Source organism: Rhamphochromis longiceps, linkage group LG13 (genome assembly GCF_057381845.1).
Source record: "Rhamphochromis longiceps isolate RC_006_pf linkage group LG13, R_longiceps_female_GT1.1, whole genome shotgun sequence".
NCBI classification, from domain to species: domain Eukaryota; kingdom Metazoa; phylum Chordata; class Actinopteri; order Cichliformes; family Cichlidae; genus Rhamphochromis; species Rhamphochromis longiceps.
In genome coordinates this window covers 32,147,766-32,164,634 of record NC_140569.1, presented here as the reverse complement: position 1 = coordinate 32,164,634, position 16,869 = coordinate 32,147,766, and the positions used below count along the sequence as shown (strand labels likewise).

At 39.9% G+C, this 16,869-nt stretch overlaps 2 protein-coding genes across 2 annotated transcripts in view; both read left to right on the top strand.

Moving 5' to 3' along the window:
• ttc27 (tetratricopeptide repeat domain 27) overlaps positions 1-12,866 on the top strand; it is an 80,721-nt gene extending 67,855 nt beyond the window's left edge. The window contains exons 17-20 of the mRNA XM_085429033.1: positions 3,642-3,839; positions 7,503-7,614; positions 11,446-11,546; positions 12,487-12,866. Of these exons, the coding sequence (XP_085285159.1) occupies positions 3,642-3,839; positions 7,503-7,614; positions 11,446-11,546; positions 12,487-12,612 (537 nt within the window). The 3' untranslated portion in view covers positions 12,613-12,866. The remainder of the gene's footprint in view (positions 1-3,641; positions 3,840-7,502; positions 7,615-11,445; positions 11,547-12,486) is intronic.
• A 2,969-nt stretch (positions 12,867-15,835) lies between these two features.
• The window catches only part of ltbp1 (latent transforming growth factor beta binding protein 1), a 142,019-nt gene continuing 140,985 nt past the window's right edge, over positions 15,836-16,869 (top strand). Inside the window, exon 1 of the mRNA XM_085429029.1 lies at positions 15,836-16,119. Within this exon, the coding sequence (XP_085285155.1) occupies positions 16,019-16,119 (101 nt within the window). The 5' untranslated portion in view covers positions 15,836-16,018. The remainder of the gene's footprint in view (positions 16,120-16,869) is intronic.

The following is a 16,869-nucleotide window of genomic DNA, read 5'->3' as shown; positions in this document are numbered from 1 at the left end:
AGTCTGTCAAAGCTTGAAAGTCTGTACTTTAAATAGCTGTTCTATTTTTACCCGTCTGTTTTTACTTCGATTCACCTTAAAATGCTGCTTTGCATAACTGGTGGTGACAGACTATGTTAATTTCCTTAGATCACAGTAACAAATTTAGAAGCAACGTTTTTGCCTTATTTCATTTTATGTGCTTTTTGTGTTAGTTTTTCATCGCAGGCTCAGAAGGTGGGAGGGGCCACCAAGGATTGCTGTCCTATGGAATGTGGAAAGGGCTACTGACAAGAGGAGCTGGTGGTCACATGACTCAGCTTTTGTGCCTCATGGGGTTAAATGGGGGATATAGACGCACATGCATTCATTTCCTTACAGTTACTATGCACAGGGAGGAGATTTTCTTTTCCATTTTTGGGTAGAAATGAACTTCCTAGAAACTCTTTGCCTGTTATCCATGTTTTTCTTGTTTTCTCTCAACACAGAAATTTGTACTTTTCCACCTAATTTAACACCCTGACACTTCAACAGGAATCTTAATTGATTCATTTAGTTTTTTCCTTTAAATATCACTTTTCACCAGAGTGATAAATACCAAAATACAAAACTAATACTTACAGATGTACTTGCACTGCCACATTCACAAGAATTCACTGGAAAATCCCATCAAACGGACTGAACTACAGATTACCCTCTTAAAATCACACTTAGTGTGTTGGAGTTTGAACAGATGTAGAGGATGTGTCCGTCAGCACACCTCTGAGGTGTTTTGCAGGATGTCTAACGTGATGTTACAGTCTCTGCTCCATAGCCTTGCAGTTGATTTATCTTAATTGTGACTGCAGTGCAACCTGGCAGATGGTTCACTAACTGGTGGGGGTTGGAGAACTGGTAGATGGCAGAAATAAATGGTAAATGGCCTGTATTTGTCTAGCGCTTTACTTAGTGCCTAAGGACCCCAAAGCGCTTTACACATCCAGTCATCCACCCATTCACACACACGTGATGGCAGCTACAATGTAGCCACAGCTGCCCTGGGGCGCACTGACAGAGGCGAGGATGCTGAGCACTAGTGCCACCGGGCTCTCTGACCCCCACCAGTAGGCAATGGGTGAAGTGTCTTGCCCAAGGACACAATGACTGAGACTGTCGGAGCTGGGGCTCGAACCGGCAACCTTCTGACACACAGTGTCTGTAAAGACAAAAAGGCAGATGCTGTGTAGATTAAAGTAATGTTACTGTCAATATGAGAAATGGTCTGTCAAATTCTATTAACAGGTCGGGGTTCGAATCCAGAACATGGTCCAGTTATTGTGACCTAGGTTCTATTATAGCCACAAGTCATTACATTTTGATAGTGAGCCATATTTATTAGAACTCAAAGTCAATCATAACGAAAGCAAATGGTAGATAAGACTCAGGGGAATGAGGCAAAAATGACAAATGAATGACCAGAAAGACAAAATGTCTTCAGACTGATGCTGACACTGCACTCTGTTGCCCACTGAGGTGGAAAACTTGGAAAATCTCCACATGTCCATGGATGAGAATAATGCCAGTCAGGGTTTCTGCTACTGGGTTTCAGAACATTTTTGAGAATATGATCTGACACCTGATGCTTACGAAGCTTACGAGTGCCAATCACAGGGAAACGGATAAAGGAAATGCTATGCATTTGTTCCGGTAAGGTTAGCATAAAGTTATGCATTAGACTCTGCCAGGCTCATGACAGGACAACACACTGAGTCACACTGTACAAAGAAATAAAAATTCAAAATGAATACAGTTTTGTCAGCTTAAAAAAATCAGGGGCTGAGTTGTGGTGCAACACAAACTACAGTGCAGAGATGGCGCTTCAGTAAGGTCAGAGAGATATATCAGACAGTGTTTGATTTTAATTTTAGTTTTATTCATACAGCAACAAACCAAAGCAACCATTGCCTCAAGGCTCTTTATACTGTTAGGTAAAGACCCCACAGGGTTTTTACCTAACAGTTGTGGGGATAGGTTAATTGATTATTCTAAATTGCCCATAGGTGTGAATGGTTGTCTGTCTCTGTGTGTTGGCCCTGCGACAGACTGGCGACCTGTCCAGGGTGGACCCCGCCTTTCGCCCTGTGACAGCTGGGATAGGCCCCAGCGCTTCCCGTGACCCTGAAAAAGATCAGTTGAAGCGAATGGATGGATGGTAAAGACTCTGTATATACAGAGAAAACCCCAACAATTAGACAAAATGCCTATAAGCAAGCACTTGATGCTGGAAAGGAAACACTCTTTTAACAGCAAGAAATCTACAGCAGAATGTGCTTCATGGGGTTTAATGGGGGCTATAGTTGCACATGCATTCATTTCCTTACAGCTACTGTTCACAGGGAGGAGATTTTCTTTTCCATTTTTGGATAGAACTTGAAATGAACTTCCTAGAAACTTTTTGCCTGTTATTCTTGTTTTCTCTCAACACAGAAATTAGTACTATTGCACCTAATTTCACACCCTGACACTTCAACACGAATCTTAATCCCTTTTAAAAGCAAGAAATCTGCGACAGAACCAGGCTTAATCAATTTCAAGTCAGTTTTTATCTAGAAAGCCCCAAACATTCACCTCAAGGCTCTTATTATTGTAAGGTAAAGGCCCTACATGCAAAGTGGTACCGGTACATTAACGGGTGCAGCAACACAAATCAGTAAATCATATCTTCCATGATAGCCACCGCCAAGTTTATTGCAAAGTAAATGATGGAGGATTCAGGGTCACCTCATCCAACCCTAACTATTTAACAAAAGGAGCATTTTAAGCCTACCGTAATCTTAAAAGTAGAGAAGGTGTCTGTCTCCTGAATCCAAACTGCTTCCACAGAAAAGGGGTACCATTCTCCTTTTATATACTCATAAGTAAGCCTGCAGTCTCAGAGCAAAGTGCTCTAATGGGTTGATACGGTATTATAAAAGTGTTTAAGATAAGATGGGACCTGACCATGACAGCTATTGAAACCTGTAATCTCCTCATGTTTGTATATGTCCAGCTGATGGCTTTTGTCCTTACCACCTTTGCTTGTTGTAAAGTCAACATGTGATGCCTAATGTCGGTACTAATTTTGACTTTGGCTCCTGGCTAGCCATAAGATTTACACCCAGTCATACCAAGAAGGCGGCTTAAACCTAGATGTTGCAACAGACTTAGAATGACTTAAAAAGTCATGATTGGCTTAGTTTATGATCAGACCGAAACTCTATTGGTGCAATTGGCCTCTGATTACTCATCTGTGTTCCAATAGTAAGCTGACGTATTACATGCAGAAGTTTCCTTCCTTGTGTTATTTGTTTTTCATTTATTTATTTTTTGACTGTATTATTTATTTATTGTACTAATAACTGTACTAACTGTGGCAAACTGGCATAATTATGAGCAGACTAGTAACTCTATTTATTTAAAGACTTCTGTAATACCATCACAAATTCAAGTTTAAAAATAAAAACTGAAAACCACATTTCCCATAAGCCCATTATTTTCCATCCAGCCTCTCAGTCATTGGGGTTTTAATGGTCTTGAGCAACGTTGCTGGTTGGATTAACAGTGATTAAGGTTGTAGCAACACATTTAAATCAGTAAATCAGATCTTCCATGATGATGTTTAAACTTGTTTTTTTCCCCATCAGATTCTGCAGATCTTGGTGAAAGCAGTTGTTGAGAACTTGACAGACAGCCAGGGTGAGCAGGCAGGAGCCCTCCAGTCCAAACTGAAGGAGCTCCTAGGTCGGGTCAGTTCTCGCCACAGCAGTGACGCTGAGATATGGCGACAGTATGCCCTGCTGTATGGTGACGGCCACAGCTCCAACCCAGAAAACGACGACAAGGTCAGTAACATGCACTCGCATGTCTTTGTTTGTTTGTTTTTGTTGTTTTTTTTTTATTCTAACAAGTCTTGGATCTGCCAGTTTCTACTTTACAACTATACAAAGGGTCAGACCAGCTCTTCATTCAAAGCATGTGATTCCAAACGGTTTGTTTCCTAACAGGTAATGCAGAAATCTGCAGGAAACAACTTCACATACAAGTTCATTTTCATCTGCCTCTTGTTTATATAAAAAACCAAAGTAAAGGCACCTAAACATTAATAAAAACTAAATGCACTTAAATCAGTGGTGTGTGGTGACTTTTACAGAAAGATAATCCTCAACACAAACATTTGTCATCATCTTAGATAAATTTGATCAAATTAAAGCATACAATTTGTTTTTCTTTCTATTAATGTACTGTCTTTAGCTTACATTATAAAACACCTTGAGGCAACTGTTGTTGTGATTTGGTGCTATATAAATTAGAGATGGCACGATACCACTTTTTTATGTCCGATACCGATATCATAAATTTGGATATCGGCCGATACCGATATGAATCCAATATAGTGTGTTTTAATCAATAAAACTGTTTTTTTAATATCTTGCTGCTTTTTGTATAAGTTTATACTCAAGTTTAAATAAACAACAACACTAAAGCTATTCTGTTATACCTGTATGCAAAACATACACTGCACCCAAAATATTTCATAGTTCAGCAATACTGATCAATCTAATAAAGTTAAACCTGCTCCATCCTCCCTATTCTGGTATTTTAAAGAGTAAGCAACCTAACCAATAGGGCTCTAAAACTCCCAGCAAAAAAATAAAAAAATAGGGAACCACCCCCCACCCTCCACCTCATGATGCTTAATCGACGTAATCAACTTTAATTTGATGCAGTGTGAAAAAAATGCACAGAAATCAATTATTTTTCAGGAATAATTAAATAGATTCAACATCTTTCTTCAACAGAATTGCAGACTGCACAGATGGTACCTTCCCAAAGGAAAATTACTATAGCTTACTAGGGTATATTAGACTTAACAGTTACTATATACAGTAATGGACTTCTATACATTTTACATCAGATTAAAACTTTGGGTGTAAGATTTGGATAATTATTTATTAAAAGCTCGACATTTTAAATGAGAATAAGAAAGAAAAGTATGTCTTTGTGCCCCTTTTCCCTGTTCATGCCCTATCGGCCCCCTGGCTAAACTTTGCTAGATCCGCCCCTGCACAGTTACCAGCCGTCAGCTGTAGAAAAGGATCCTGGTGTAGAAAGTGATATTAAATCAATTCTAACAACAGATTATCAAGCTTAAACGTGCTGCTGTTGTTCAGCCGCTGGTTTCCTCTTTCTGGTGCAAAGTGGGCGATAAACAAAGAAGAGAGACGGACTCGCGACAGAAAAGCCGATCAGCTGATCATTAATCAGTTTCACATGGAAGTAGCAGCAGGAGAGGGAGGGAGAAGAGGCAGTCACTCCATGTATCGGTTGTTAAGCTTAACGTGGAAATGCTTTACAAACATTCAGAGATGAACTTACACATTTGCTTTATTCCTCTCTGTGAGATAACTTCCTCTGAGATGAAATGCTGGTTTGGTAGCGAGGCTACAAATACACACAGCCGCTCTATCATGTGAGCACACTGCTCCGACGTGCTACGGTTATGAGCCGAGTTACGCCATGTCGCAAGTTTTTTGATGTGCTTTTTTGATATTTAATGGATCGGATTACATTTTTTATTTCTCTCCGATATCCGATCCAGTAATTTACGTCAGTATCGGACCGATACGTAATATCGGAGCGGTCCACCTCTAATATAAATACATTGTATTGAATTACATTTGTGCCTTTCAGCACTCTGCTTAGACATCTTCAGCTTTCTGCACTCCTTCCTGACTAAAGAATTGTAAATTCTTATTCTTTAAATCATATGTCAATCGTTTAATCTTTTAAGGACCACACATCTCTGGGGGGGGGGAAAGGTTGTTGCTGAGCTCAGAAACAGGCTAAATCTTGATTTTGAAATGTACATTAATCAAAAAAATCAGCTAAATTAAAAGGCTTGAGCATTGTGTGGCGTGTATGTGCAAATCATTAGAAAAAAGCTACTGCTCTCTGTTTGTCCAGTTCCAGTCATTAACAAAGTGAGACGAACACACCCATAAATGGAGACTGCCACAGTATATATATCAGTATGAAACAAGCGCAGCTTTCAGCAACAATAGCCTGTTGTCCTTTACATTCATGCCACAAGATCAGAGTAATATAAAGGATAGATGCAGACTGGTGTGGAGCTTTTTTTTTTCTTCAATTTTTATTTATACTTAAATTTATTTTGTTTTACAAAATGAAATAATACAAAGTTCCTTGTACTAACAGAATGCCACTGACTGATGTAATATACCGCATAAAACACATTTGAACATTAAAATAACATTTACAAACCTCATATGGTGGAAAAATGTTACCATGATGGCCTCACAAGTCAAATCTGTAGTGTAATCCCTGTTGTTTAACTTTGCTGCTTGAATCATGTATTTAGTTGAGCCACACAAAGTGGCAATAGATGGCTTTGAAAACACCCGTTTGTAGGTTTGGATGCCTAATGATCCATCTGTTAACAGAAGGTCTCGTATAAATCCTCTATCCGGTTGTTCAGTCTGACGTCACTAGCCGTGTCTGGGTCTAAACTCCGCTGCAGGTCCATATATCAAACGATCACTATGGCATTACTGAGAGTTGAAAAACTGTCTAAAGTCTTTCATCTTTAATAAAATGATCAGCGTTCTGCTCTACCAGGTGTAACAATTGAGTTTAACATCCAGGCATCCATGAAAACGGGATTTATGACATTTAACGGAGTTAGAAGTTAGCAGGGAGTTAGCTAGCTAGCTTCTATATAAATACAATATAGCATGTCCTGACTGCGGGGTTTTGGAAACAAATTAAAACGTACAGCTCTGTTATCACTTCCAGCATAAATGAAGACAGGAAACTAAACAGCAGTGATGTTTGTAGGGTTACTGAAGTTGGGCTAGCTGGTATATGATGATGTGCTACATGACCGCTAGCGACACAGCTATGTTAGCATAATATAAACAAGCTAACTTTTTTCCACTCGATAAAAGTTACCGTGAGTGTTCTCGGTGGTCAGGAACAAATGTAATCGCATGGCAGGATGCTGTAAAAGGACCAAACTTCAGCCAGGAGAACAACTGAGATAATCCATCCACAATACGAGGTTAGTCATTCATATACTGCTGCATGGGCTGGGCTGTAGTTACATCCTAAGGTTTTAAAAACTGAGCTTAAATAAATGATTAGCGGTAATAAAAGCCGAGGAAGGTCAACAGGGATCACTGACTGTTTTAGGAGCTTTTTGAGATCAAATAGAAGAAAATACATAACATTAAACATGTTAACAACACAAAAGCCATATTAAACGCAGACTACTTTAGGCCCGGAAGTAGGATTCGTCGCGTCATCACTGAACAACCGGATTCCTTGAGCACTCCTCAGTGAATCACCATCAATTATTCACTACTTTTGGTTTCCAACAGTCTCCTTGTTTGGAAATTTAAAACAAGTCAAGGGTAAAAGTGGGGGCTGCATTTGACTACCAGAATGGTACTGCAGCTTCTGTGTTTTGTTTTGTTTTGTTTTTCTAGGCACTGCAGTTCCTGTCCAAGGCCCATCGCTGTGAGGTTCAGGGAGGCGGTTGGGAGAAAGAACCTGCTCTCTTCAAGGAGGTGATCAAACAAGCTGTCCACATGGGAGAAGGTTAGCTCACCACCCAGCTCTGTATGCCCTCACAGCCATTTCTCAGAGGAACAGAGAAGATGAAAGGATGGCAATGAGATGGAAAAGCGATATCTGATTACAGTTTAGATGATAATCTCCTCAAACCTTTGATGTTTTCATTACAGTAAGACAGATTCATAGAGTTAAACACTGGAGAGGCAATCAGAAGTGACTTTGAAAAAATAATAATAATGCTGTGAGGTATTAAATGTGTTTGCATTCTCCATCAGTTTATCCTTCCTCCCTCAACTAATGTTAGCCATGTTCCTGGGTGTGATGTTTGGGTTCTTTAAAACACAATTCAAATCCCTTCACTTTTAAATACTTTAGATACTTTTAAATACTTGTGTGTTAGATTTGATTGTCAGTGAATAAGACTGGATTTTTGTACATGTCTACATTAGTTTAGTTAATATTTGTATTCAGTATAATAATAGTAACGATCAATGCCTCATGCTACATATAGTCTGTGGGTTTTTTTGTATGCTGTCTGTGATGCAGCATTATAGAGGTACTTCTGATCATCTGATTCTACCAGGATCACAGTACCATCTGCTCATCTGCAAGCTCTCTTCAAACCAATGTTCAAACCAAAATTCTCCCATATCACCCCTGTGTTAAAATCCTTGCACTGGCTTCCGGTTGAGTATAGATATCAGTTTAAAATCCTCACTTTTACATTCATGTCCCTACAAGGTGAGGCCCCCACTTATATCACTGAGCTTCTCCAACCCTACTCTCCAAACCAGATCCTTAGATCCACTGATTCGTTTGAAAACAAAGGGGGATCCCGCTTTTCAAACCTTGGCTCGAATATTATGGAACAGTTTACCTCCCCCCCTACGCACCATCAACTCTGTAGCTACTTTTAAAAAACAACTCAAAACACATCTGTTTAGACAGGCATTTAGGTAATATTCATGTGTAGTGTACTGTTTTAGTGGATATGCTATTATACCCTCTTTATAGTGTTTTATTTTTCGTTTGGTTTGCTTTTATTCCCTTGTGAAGCACTTTGAAATAACTTCCTGTTTTAAAAAGTGCTGTATAAATAAATTTTACTTACAATGTTTTATTATCTGAAAGAGGAACCATTACATCCTCTAAGATAAAAACAGCAAATGAATTATTCCAAATACCAAAAGGGTAAATTATACATGCAGTGCATCTGGAAAGTATCCACAACACTTGTTCCACATTTTGTCACGTTACACCCTTATTTCAAAATGGAAATACGTTCAGTTTTAATTCACGTACACAATATTGTGGGATTGGTGACTTTTTACTTAGAGTGCTTTTAGTTTTTGGGGTGCTGTGCAGCCTGATATAGGGAGAGCCTGATCAGACCAAGCTGCCCTGCTAGGCTTCCTGGCACTGCCCCACCCGGCCACAACGAGTGAACTCTTTGGCCTAAATGCAAAGTGTCCTCTCTCAAGGAAATTGGGCTCATCATCTGGCCAATACCATCGCTGGCACACATCCACATGCTGTGAGGATGTGAGATCAAGGGAAAAATGAATGCAGTCATGTACAGAGAGCCTTGATGATAACCTGCTCCAGAGTGCTCACTAGGCCGGACTTGACCGAAGGTTTATATGCCAAGAGCACACAGCCAAGATAACAGTGGAGTGGCTTCAGGACCAGAGCCCCGACCCAAGTGATCATATCTGGAGCGATCTGAAAATGGCTGTGCAATGACGCTCTGCATCTAACCTGATGCAGCTCGAGAGGTTCTGCAAAGAAGAATGGAAGAACCTGTTCAAAAATAGTTAGACTTGAGGCTTTAACATGCAACATTTGGAGTTAGGCTGTATAGCTTCTGCTTAAACACAAAAACATCTGGTTGATAAAACTCTTGATCACCTCCCTTACTTGACAAAACGACAAACAAGTAAAGTGCTGAGAATACTTTTGTGATGTATTGGGTAAGCGTTCAGGGTCACCTGATCTATTCCTGCCAATAACCTTTAAAAAAATGTAAGCGCCCAGTTTGTCTCCCAAATACAAACTGGGCGCTGGTTCCACAGAGAAACTTGATGCCTCTACCTCCCATTCTACTGTTAACCCTAAAACACTAATGTCAGGTGATTTTCACCCACGTAAAACTGATAGTGTTACAAAACTCCACATTAATATAGTTTTTTGCTCTCACAAGTAAACTGAGAGTAAAGTGTTGTATTGAGGTGATGTGGTAGTATGAGTTCTAAGTAAGATGGGGCCTGTTACTTCATGTAGTATTGGCAGTTGGGCATGGAGGAGCAGATCTTTGTCATGAGCTTCTCTTTTAGGTGGAGAAGCATTCAGTGCGTTCGATGCATTACCTGTCCTTTGGGATTGATACCTAATCTCACAGTTGGACATGCTGGTATCTCCCCCTGACCTGATTTAAAATCTGTGAAATTAAAAAAAAACACTCAATGATGTAAAAAATTTAAATTTCAAGGAAAAACCCCTGAAATTGGCTAGCATAAATTCTTATAGTGTCCACTAATGGAAAAGGGGTGGAACAATTACTGTTAAATGAAAGCGTCCAAACTGAACCACTGAACAACAGCAGCTTTAATCAGGGAGGTGATCAAGAGTTTTATCAACCAGACGCTTTTATGTTTAAGCGGAAGCTATACAGCCTAAGTCCAAGTACACATTGTTTAATAGTGTTTGAGTACAGAAAATGGCTTCTGGGACACTTAAAAATTACAAAACATTTTGGGAAAGCTACAAACATCAGCCACACTTGAATCTAGGATTCCATCCATCTATCTTCTTCCACTATCCGTGGCCAGGTCGCAGGGGCAGCAACCTAAGCAGAGTGGTTCTGCTCTGAGCCCCTAATTCCTCACCCTATCACTAAGGGAGAGGCCAGACACCCTTCGGACAAAGCCCATTTCCACCGCTTGTATCCACGATCACGTTCTTTCAGTCACGGCTCGTGGGCATATGTGATGGTAGGGATGTCGATCGACTAGTAAATTGAGATCTTCGCTTTTACACTAAGCGCTCTCTTCCCCAAACTGGACCAGTACAACATCCGCATCACTGCAGCCGCAGCACCAATTCGTCTGTTCCCGTCACTCGTCAACAAGACCCCAAGATATTTAAATTGCTCCACTTGGGGCAGGAACTCGTCTCTGACCCGGGGTGGGGAATCCATCGTTTTCCAGCTGAGGACCATGGCCTCAGATTTGGGGAATCCTAGCAGTGGGAATGAGAATCAGCACCTCCAAAGTACTAAAAGGTTAGGAGTTGATTATATACACACTCTATGAAATACTCAAATAGAGGTAAACATTCGCCAAAAAATGAGCTGGACACTGTCATACAGTAGAAATGCCCAATCAATCTGAAATGGAGAATAACTCGAGTGTTACCATCTGTAGGATTAGATTTTGATTTTGTTTAAAGACAGAAGAATAAATGGAGAGGGCTTAGAGAAAAGATAGCAAAATAGTACTTCCTAGTGAGTTTAGAAAATGTGTTGCTGTTACTCGACTACAGGTCTTGGTTGAACTCTTTCTAATCCCTTTAATCTCCTCCTAATCCCCTCCATGTTGGGGGCATACTTGTGGGTTGCAAAATGGTCCAAACACCCTCCAGTGATACAGCTCACACAAGCAATGAAATGCAACACTTTTGAGGGTTTTGGAAGACACCTTTAGGATTCCTATATTTGATATTTGCGCTTGTGCACGGTTGTCCCAAAGAATTAACTACCATGGTAATAAATCTGATTTCTGACTTTCTAAATGCTGCTTCTGCAGATGCAGAAGCTTTTCCCTGCATTCTCTAAGTCTCTCTTTCTCTGCATCACAGTGGCACTCAGTTGCAGTGTGAAGAAGAGTAATCCAGCAGAAGCTCTTCAGATACTCTCCTCTACACGCCTCAGTCTCAGGAGTCTGGCCACCAAAGCCAAGGTAACATTAAGAGACCCCCACTTAGCACGAAGCAGATATCTGCCTCACTTTATAGACAGTTTTCCTGATCAGGAACTAGGAGGAGGATTGAGTTTAGCCTGTCCTACTGTGTGTGTTCTTACTGTAGCAATTGCTCCTATAGGACCTCTTTCAGTGATGTTTTCGGGTTGTTCCTACTGCTTGTCAAGTACTTCTGACCTGCCCTGAAAAATTAAACACTAAACCTTGTTTGCACCTATTTTGCATTTCCCTTTGTTTACGGACATTTAATGTATGTTGTATACCAACGCTGATATTAAAAGATAAGTACATTTTCATACCATCCATATAAGTAAAAGCTTAGGTTTAGGAGTGCTATGATCACTGATTCATTTTCTTTCTGTTCTTGGCTCTCCATGATATTAGTAAGAATGGGCATCCTTATATGGTCATTCTAGGTGTACAGCTTTGGCTATGAGCAAGAAAGCCACACCTTCCTGCCTCACTTCACCATGGGCAGCCAATCAGAAGAAAAGTTGGCTTGAAGAAATGCAGACCTTAAAGGGGGCAAGACTAAATTACTTTCATCAGACACAGGGTGAAGTCAATGGTTGCATCAAGGCCTAGTATAAGATAAATAAGGATTATTTTAAACTGCAAAATAACAATAAGGTATCTGGAACCTCTTTAGCTCGTGGTCTTCACTCAGTAAGTGATGACGGCAGCACATGCTCATGCAGATGTTGTCAGCATGCAGCCTGACACAAAGTCTTTACCAGGTTGTGACACCATTCAAAGCATCTGTTCTGCCTGAACAAACTCCTCCAGCAGGCGATCAAGACAAATGTCAGACGTGAAGATTTAGACACAGGCGTTTGGGTTGTTAAGTCGTTCTTCTCAGTGGTATAAGTTAACATTAATGACTTTATACTTGACTCTTCCATTGTATATCGTCTTCCAGCAAATCCACACAGACGTGGCCACAGGGAGGATCCATGCTGAGCTGCAGGACGGCGTTACTGCTGTGGAGCAAGTCATCACCGAGCTGCAAGATCTGAGTGGGAAGCTGCGTAACCAGTCACAGTGACCATCCATCTCTAATATGCCCCTTTTGTGGCAAAAGAGACAACCTTTGGTTCTCAGGGGTCCTCAGTAAGACTGAGTAATAAAGACCCAAACCAGCTCTACACCTGCATTTATCATCACAGTGTATTACTGAACCTGTTAAATAAAGCAAGCCAAAGGACTGAATTTGTAATCCTATTTTCATACCTTTATGTCCACTTTGAAATGTAAACACTCACTGGGTGGCATCTTAAAATACAGTGTTAAAAATTTGAATGCTTGCTTTGATTTTTTTTTTTGTTGTAAATGAAGTGATAAAATCACCTTTATCTGTGATAAACAAAGTGATCAGTTGACAGATTTTGAAGCTGCATCCATACAGAATAGGCTCTCGGGACAGGATGCAGCTTTAGGTCATCTGTATCTGTAAATATTTAGATCCCTCTCTCATCCACTGAAGAGACACATGTAAATGTAGTAAAAGAAATAGACCTAGATTGTAAAAATGTGATTGATACAGTAGGTTACTGTACCCATTGTGGTAATTTCTGCAGAACAGAACATGGAAGAAAAATCGAGCCTCTATTCCAACTTCTTTGTCGGACATATTTCAAAATGCATACTCTAAAAATATTAAATCTAGGCTCTTTCGTTTTTTTTATACCTATTTAGTTCAGTTTCATTGTACTTATACCCACTATCAGCAAGCACTGGGAAACACGACAGTGGGAAAGAAAAACTCCCTTTTAACAGGAAGAAACCTCCAGCAGAACCAGCCTCAGGGAGGGATGGCCGTCCACCACGACCAGTTTGGGTGAGGGGAGGAAGACAGGGAAGAGAGCCAGAGATTAATAACAAGTGACGATTCAGTGCAGAGAGGTCTATTAACACACAGTGAGTGAGAAAGGTGACTGATTCCCCAGCAGGCTACACCTATTGCAGCATAAATAAGGAAGGATTCAGGGTCTCCTGATCCAGCCCTACCTCATCTGAAGTAAATCCGCAGTTCGAGAGGGAAGTGCACTAATGGGGTGATATGATACTATAAGGTCATTAAGATAAGATGGGGGCTGGTTATTCAAGACCTTGTATGTGAGGAGCAGGATTTTGAATAAATGAAGGGAAGCCAATATAGCTCTATTTGTGCTAAAATAATTTTATAGTCAACTAGGAAATGGCACTGATCTTAACCAGCCTGGAATAAACAAACGGATGTATTGGTGTTTGTCTTGTCTTCCCCTTTCAGCCAATAACACATGTATGTATCCAAATAGTTGCTAAGACTAGATTTGTATGAGGTAGTTGTGTGCTATTTTATAAACTGCCACTAGCTTAACAACTTGCATACATAAACTTTACATGCTAGTTGGTAAATGGAAAATAGACTGGTTATATAGCGCTTTTCTACTCGAGCACTCAAAGCGCTTTATACAATAGTAACTAACAGAGTAGTAAAGTACTATAAATGTACACATCAAAGCTGAAGTCAAATTATTTTCTATAGATTTACATTAAAGAAATGATCCAAAAGGCACAACAGTAGCACAACAGTACAGTGACTCATATTAAGAAAGGCGAGGCTGCTATTAAGGTGCTTATGTCAGCAACAAAGTGATAGATACATAAATGGCAGCAATTAAAAAAACATCCAAGCAGAATGTTTTATTATATCGGAGTTGTTTTGATATTGTAGCTGCAGTGTAAGTTCTTTCTAGAATAACTCAAAATGATTGACTTTTTCCGTCCTTCATGAATATTTAAATGAAATTCCTAACACCAAGTCTTATCTCTTAAAGAATTGGTTGCATAAAGAAAAATTGTATACTAGAGAAGCAGACTTACCTTTCCCTTTAACCTCCTAACTACCTAAGTTTAGTACTCAGCTCTCGAACACCACCTCCACTCATTGTGTTCTCACTAATAAAAAGGCTATTAAAAACCATGAGCCATGCTCTGATGCTCTGCGAGATCATTTCCCAACTCATCCGACATGGTGAGCACACACACACGCATCCCATTGCCCTGCAGTTCATACAGGGAGGAGACCACCATTTGTTTCCTCAACTAGAAGGAAAATGACCTTGACATTGCTCAGGTTTTTTATCTCCCTTCTTTTTTCACTGTATTGGAGCTCGTGTTTTATTTTTCTCTGCCCATTTGTCACAAGAGCCAGAACCTCTGTTTTGAAAGTATTACCACAGCGATACCCATACGGAAAAGAAATAGTAAAAACTTATATGTGATATAAATCATATTAGAGATGGACCGATCCGATATTACGTATCGGTATCGGTCCGATACTGACCTAAATGACTGGATCGGATATCGGAGAAAAATAAAAAATGTAATCCGATCCATTAAATATCACGAAAGCACCTCACAAAACTTGCAACACGCCGTAACTCACCTCAGAACGTTAGCATGTCGGAGCAGTATTATTTATTTATTTATTTATTAACCTTTATTTAACCAGGAAAAGTCCCATTGAGATTAAAAACCTCTTTTGCAAGGGAGTCCTGGCCAAGAGGCGACAACACGTTGAAATTACAAAGTTACATACATATTATAAATAACAATTACATTTTAAAAACATTTTTCTCTGGCTCTCTCAATCTGGACTTAAAAGCATTTAATGAAATAAGATCTGCTATCTTCCAGTCTTTTTGCATCATGTTCCATGTGAAAGGGGCAGCATAAGTAAAAGCCCTCTTTCCCAGTTCAGTTCTGGCAAATGGAACATTGAGCAATAAAAGATCGCTTGAACGCAGGCTGTAAGAAACAGTACTTCTCCGTATGAGCAGATCGCAAATGTAGGTGGGCATTTGTCCAAGCAGGGCCTTATAAATAAAGATGCACCAGTGAGCAAACCTCCTGGAGGACAACGAAGGCCATCCCACTCGAGCGTACAGATCACAACAATGGGTCAAGGCCCTACAGTTTGTAATAAACCGTAAGGAGGCATGATAAACTGAGTCAATCTTATGAAGACACTGGGCGGAAGCATTCATGTACAGCAGATCACCATAATCTAAAACAGATAAAAATGTAGCATTTACAAGACGCTTTTTTGTCTCAAAAGAAAAGCAAAATTTGTTTCGAAAGAAAAATCCCAATTTTAGTTTGAGTTTTTTCACAAGATTGTCTATGTGAGGTTTAAAGGTCAGAGAATCATCAATTAAAAAGCCAAGATATTTATACGTATGCACCACTTCTATGAGGTTTCCCTCAAGAGTGGACACCAAGGGGACAGTTTGAGGAAATCTCTTCATGTTTGAAAACAACATTAGCTTTGTCTTTTCAGCATTGAGAACCAATTTCAGCTCCAGAAGTGTGTGCTGAACCACGTCAAAAGCTTTCTGCAACGATTCTATTGCCTTTTCAAAGTTTGAGCCAAAGGAATATGCATCACGTGATAGAGCGGCTGTGGCATGCCGGACCTGTCGGTGGTCTGGATAGCATTTGGAGCTTCGCTAGCAACCCGGCATTTCATCTCCGACAAAGTTATCCCCGAGAGAAGTAAAGCAAGTGTGTAAGTCCATCTCTGAATGTTTGTAAAGCATTCCTGCGTTAAGCTTAACGAGCGACTGCCTCTCGCTCTCCGGCTGCTACTTCAATCGTGAAACTGCTTAAATGATCAGCTGATCGGCTTTTCTGTCGCGAGTCCGTCTTTGTTTATCGCCCACTTTGCACCAGAAAGAGGAAACCAGCGGCTGAACAACAGCAGCACGTTTAAGCTTGATAAGCTGTTGTTAGAATTTATTTATTATTACATTCTACTCGAGGATCTTTTTCTACGTAGCTGACGCTGGTAACTGTGCAGGGGCGGATCTAGCAAAGTTTAGCCAGGGGGGCCGATAGGGCATTAACTGGGAAAAGGGGGCACAAAGACATACTTTTCTTTCTTATTCTCATTTAAAATGTCTAGCTTTTAATAAATAATTATCTGACACACAAAGTTTTAATTTGATGTAAAATGAATAGAAGTCAATTACTGTATATAGTGACTATTAAGTCTAATATATATACCCTAGTAAGCTATAGTACTTTTTCCTTTGGGAAGGTACCATCTGTGCAGTCTGCAATTTTGTTGAAGAAAGATGTTGAATCTATTTAATATTTCTTGAAAAATAATTGATTTCTGTGCATTTTTTTTCACACTGCATCAAATTAAGGTTGATTACGTCGATTAAGCATCATGAGGTGGCGCGTGAGGGGTGGTTCCCTATTTTTTATTTATTTATTTTTGTTGTTGCTGAGAGTTGGAACCCTATTAGTTAGG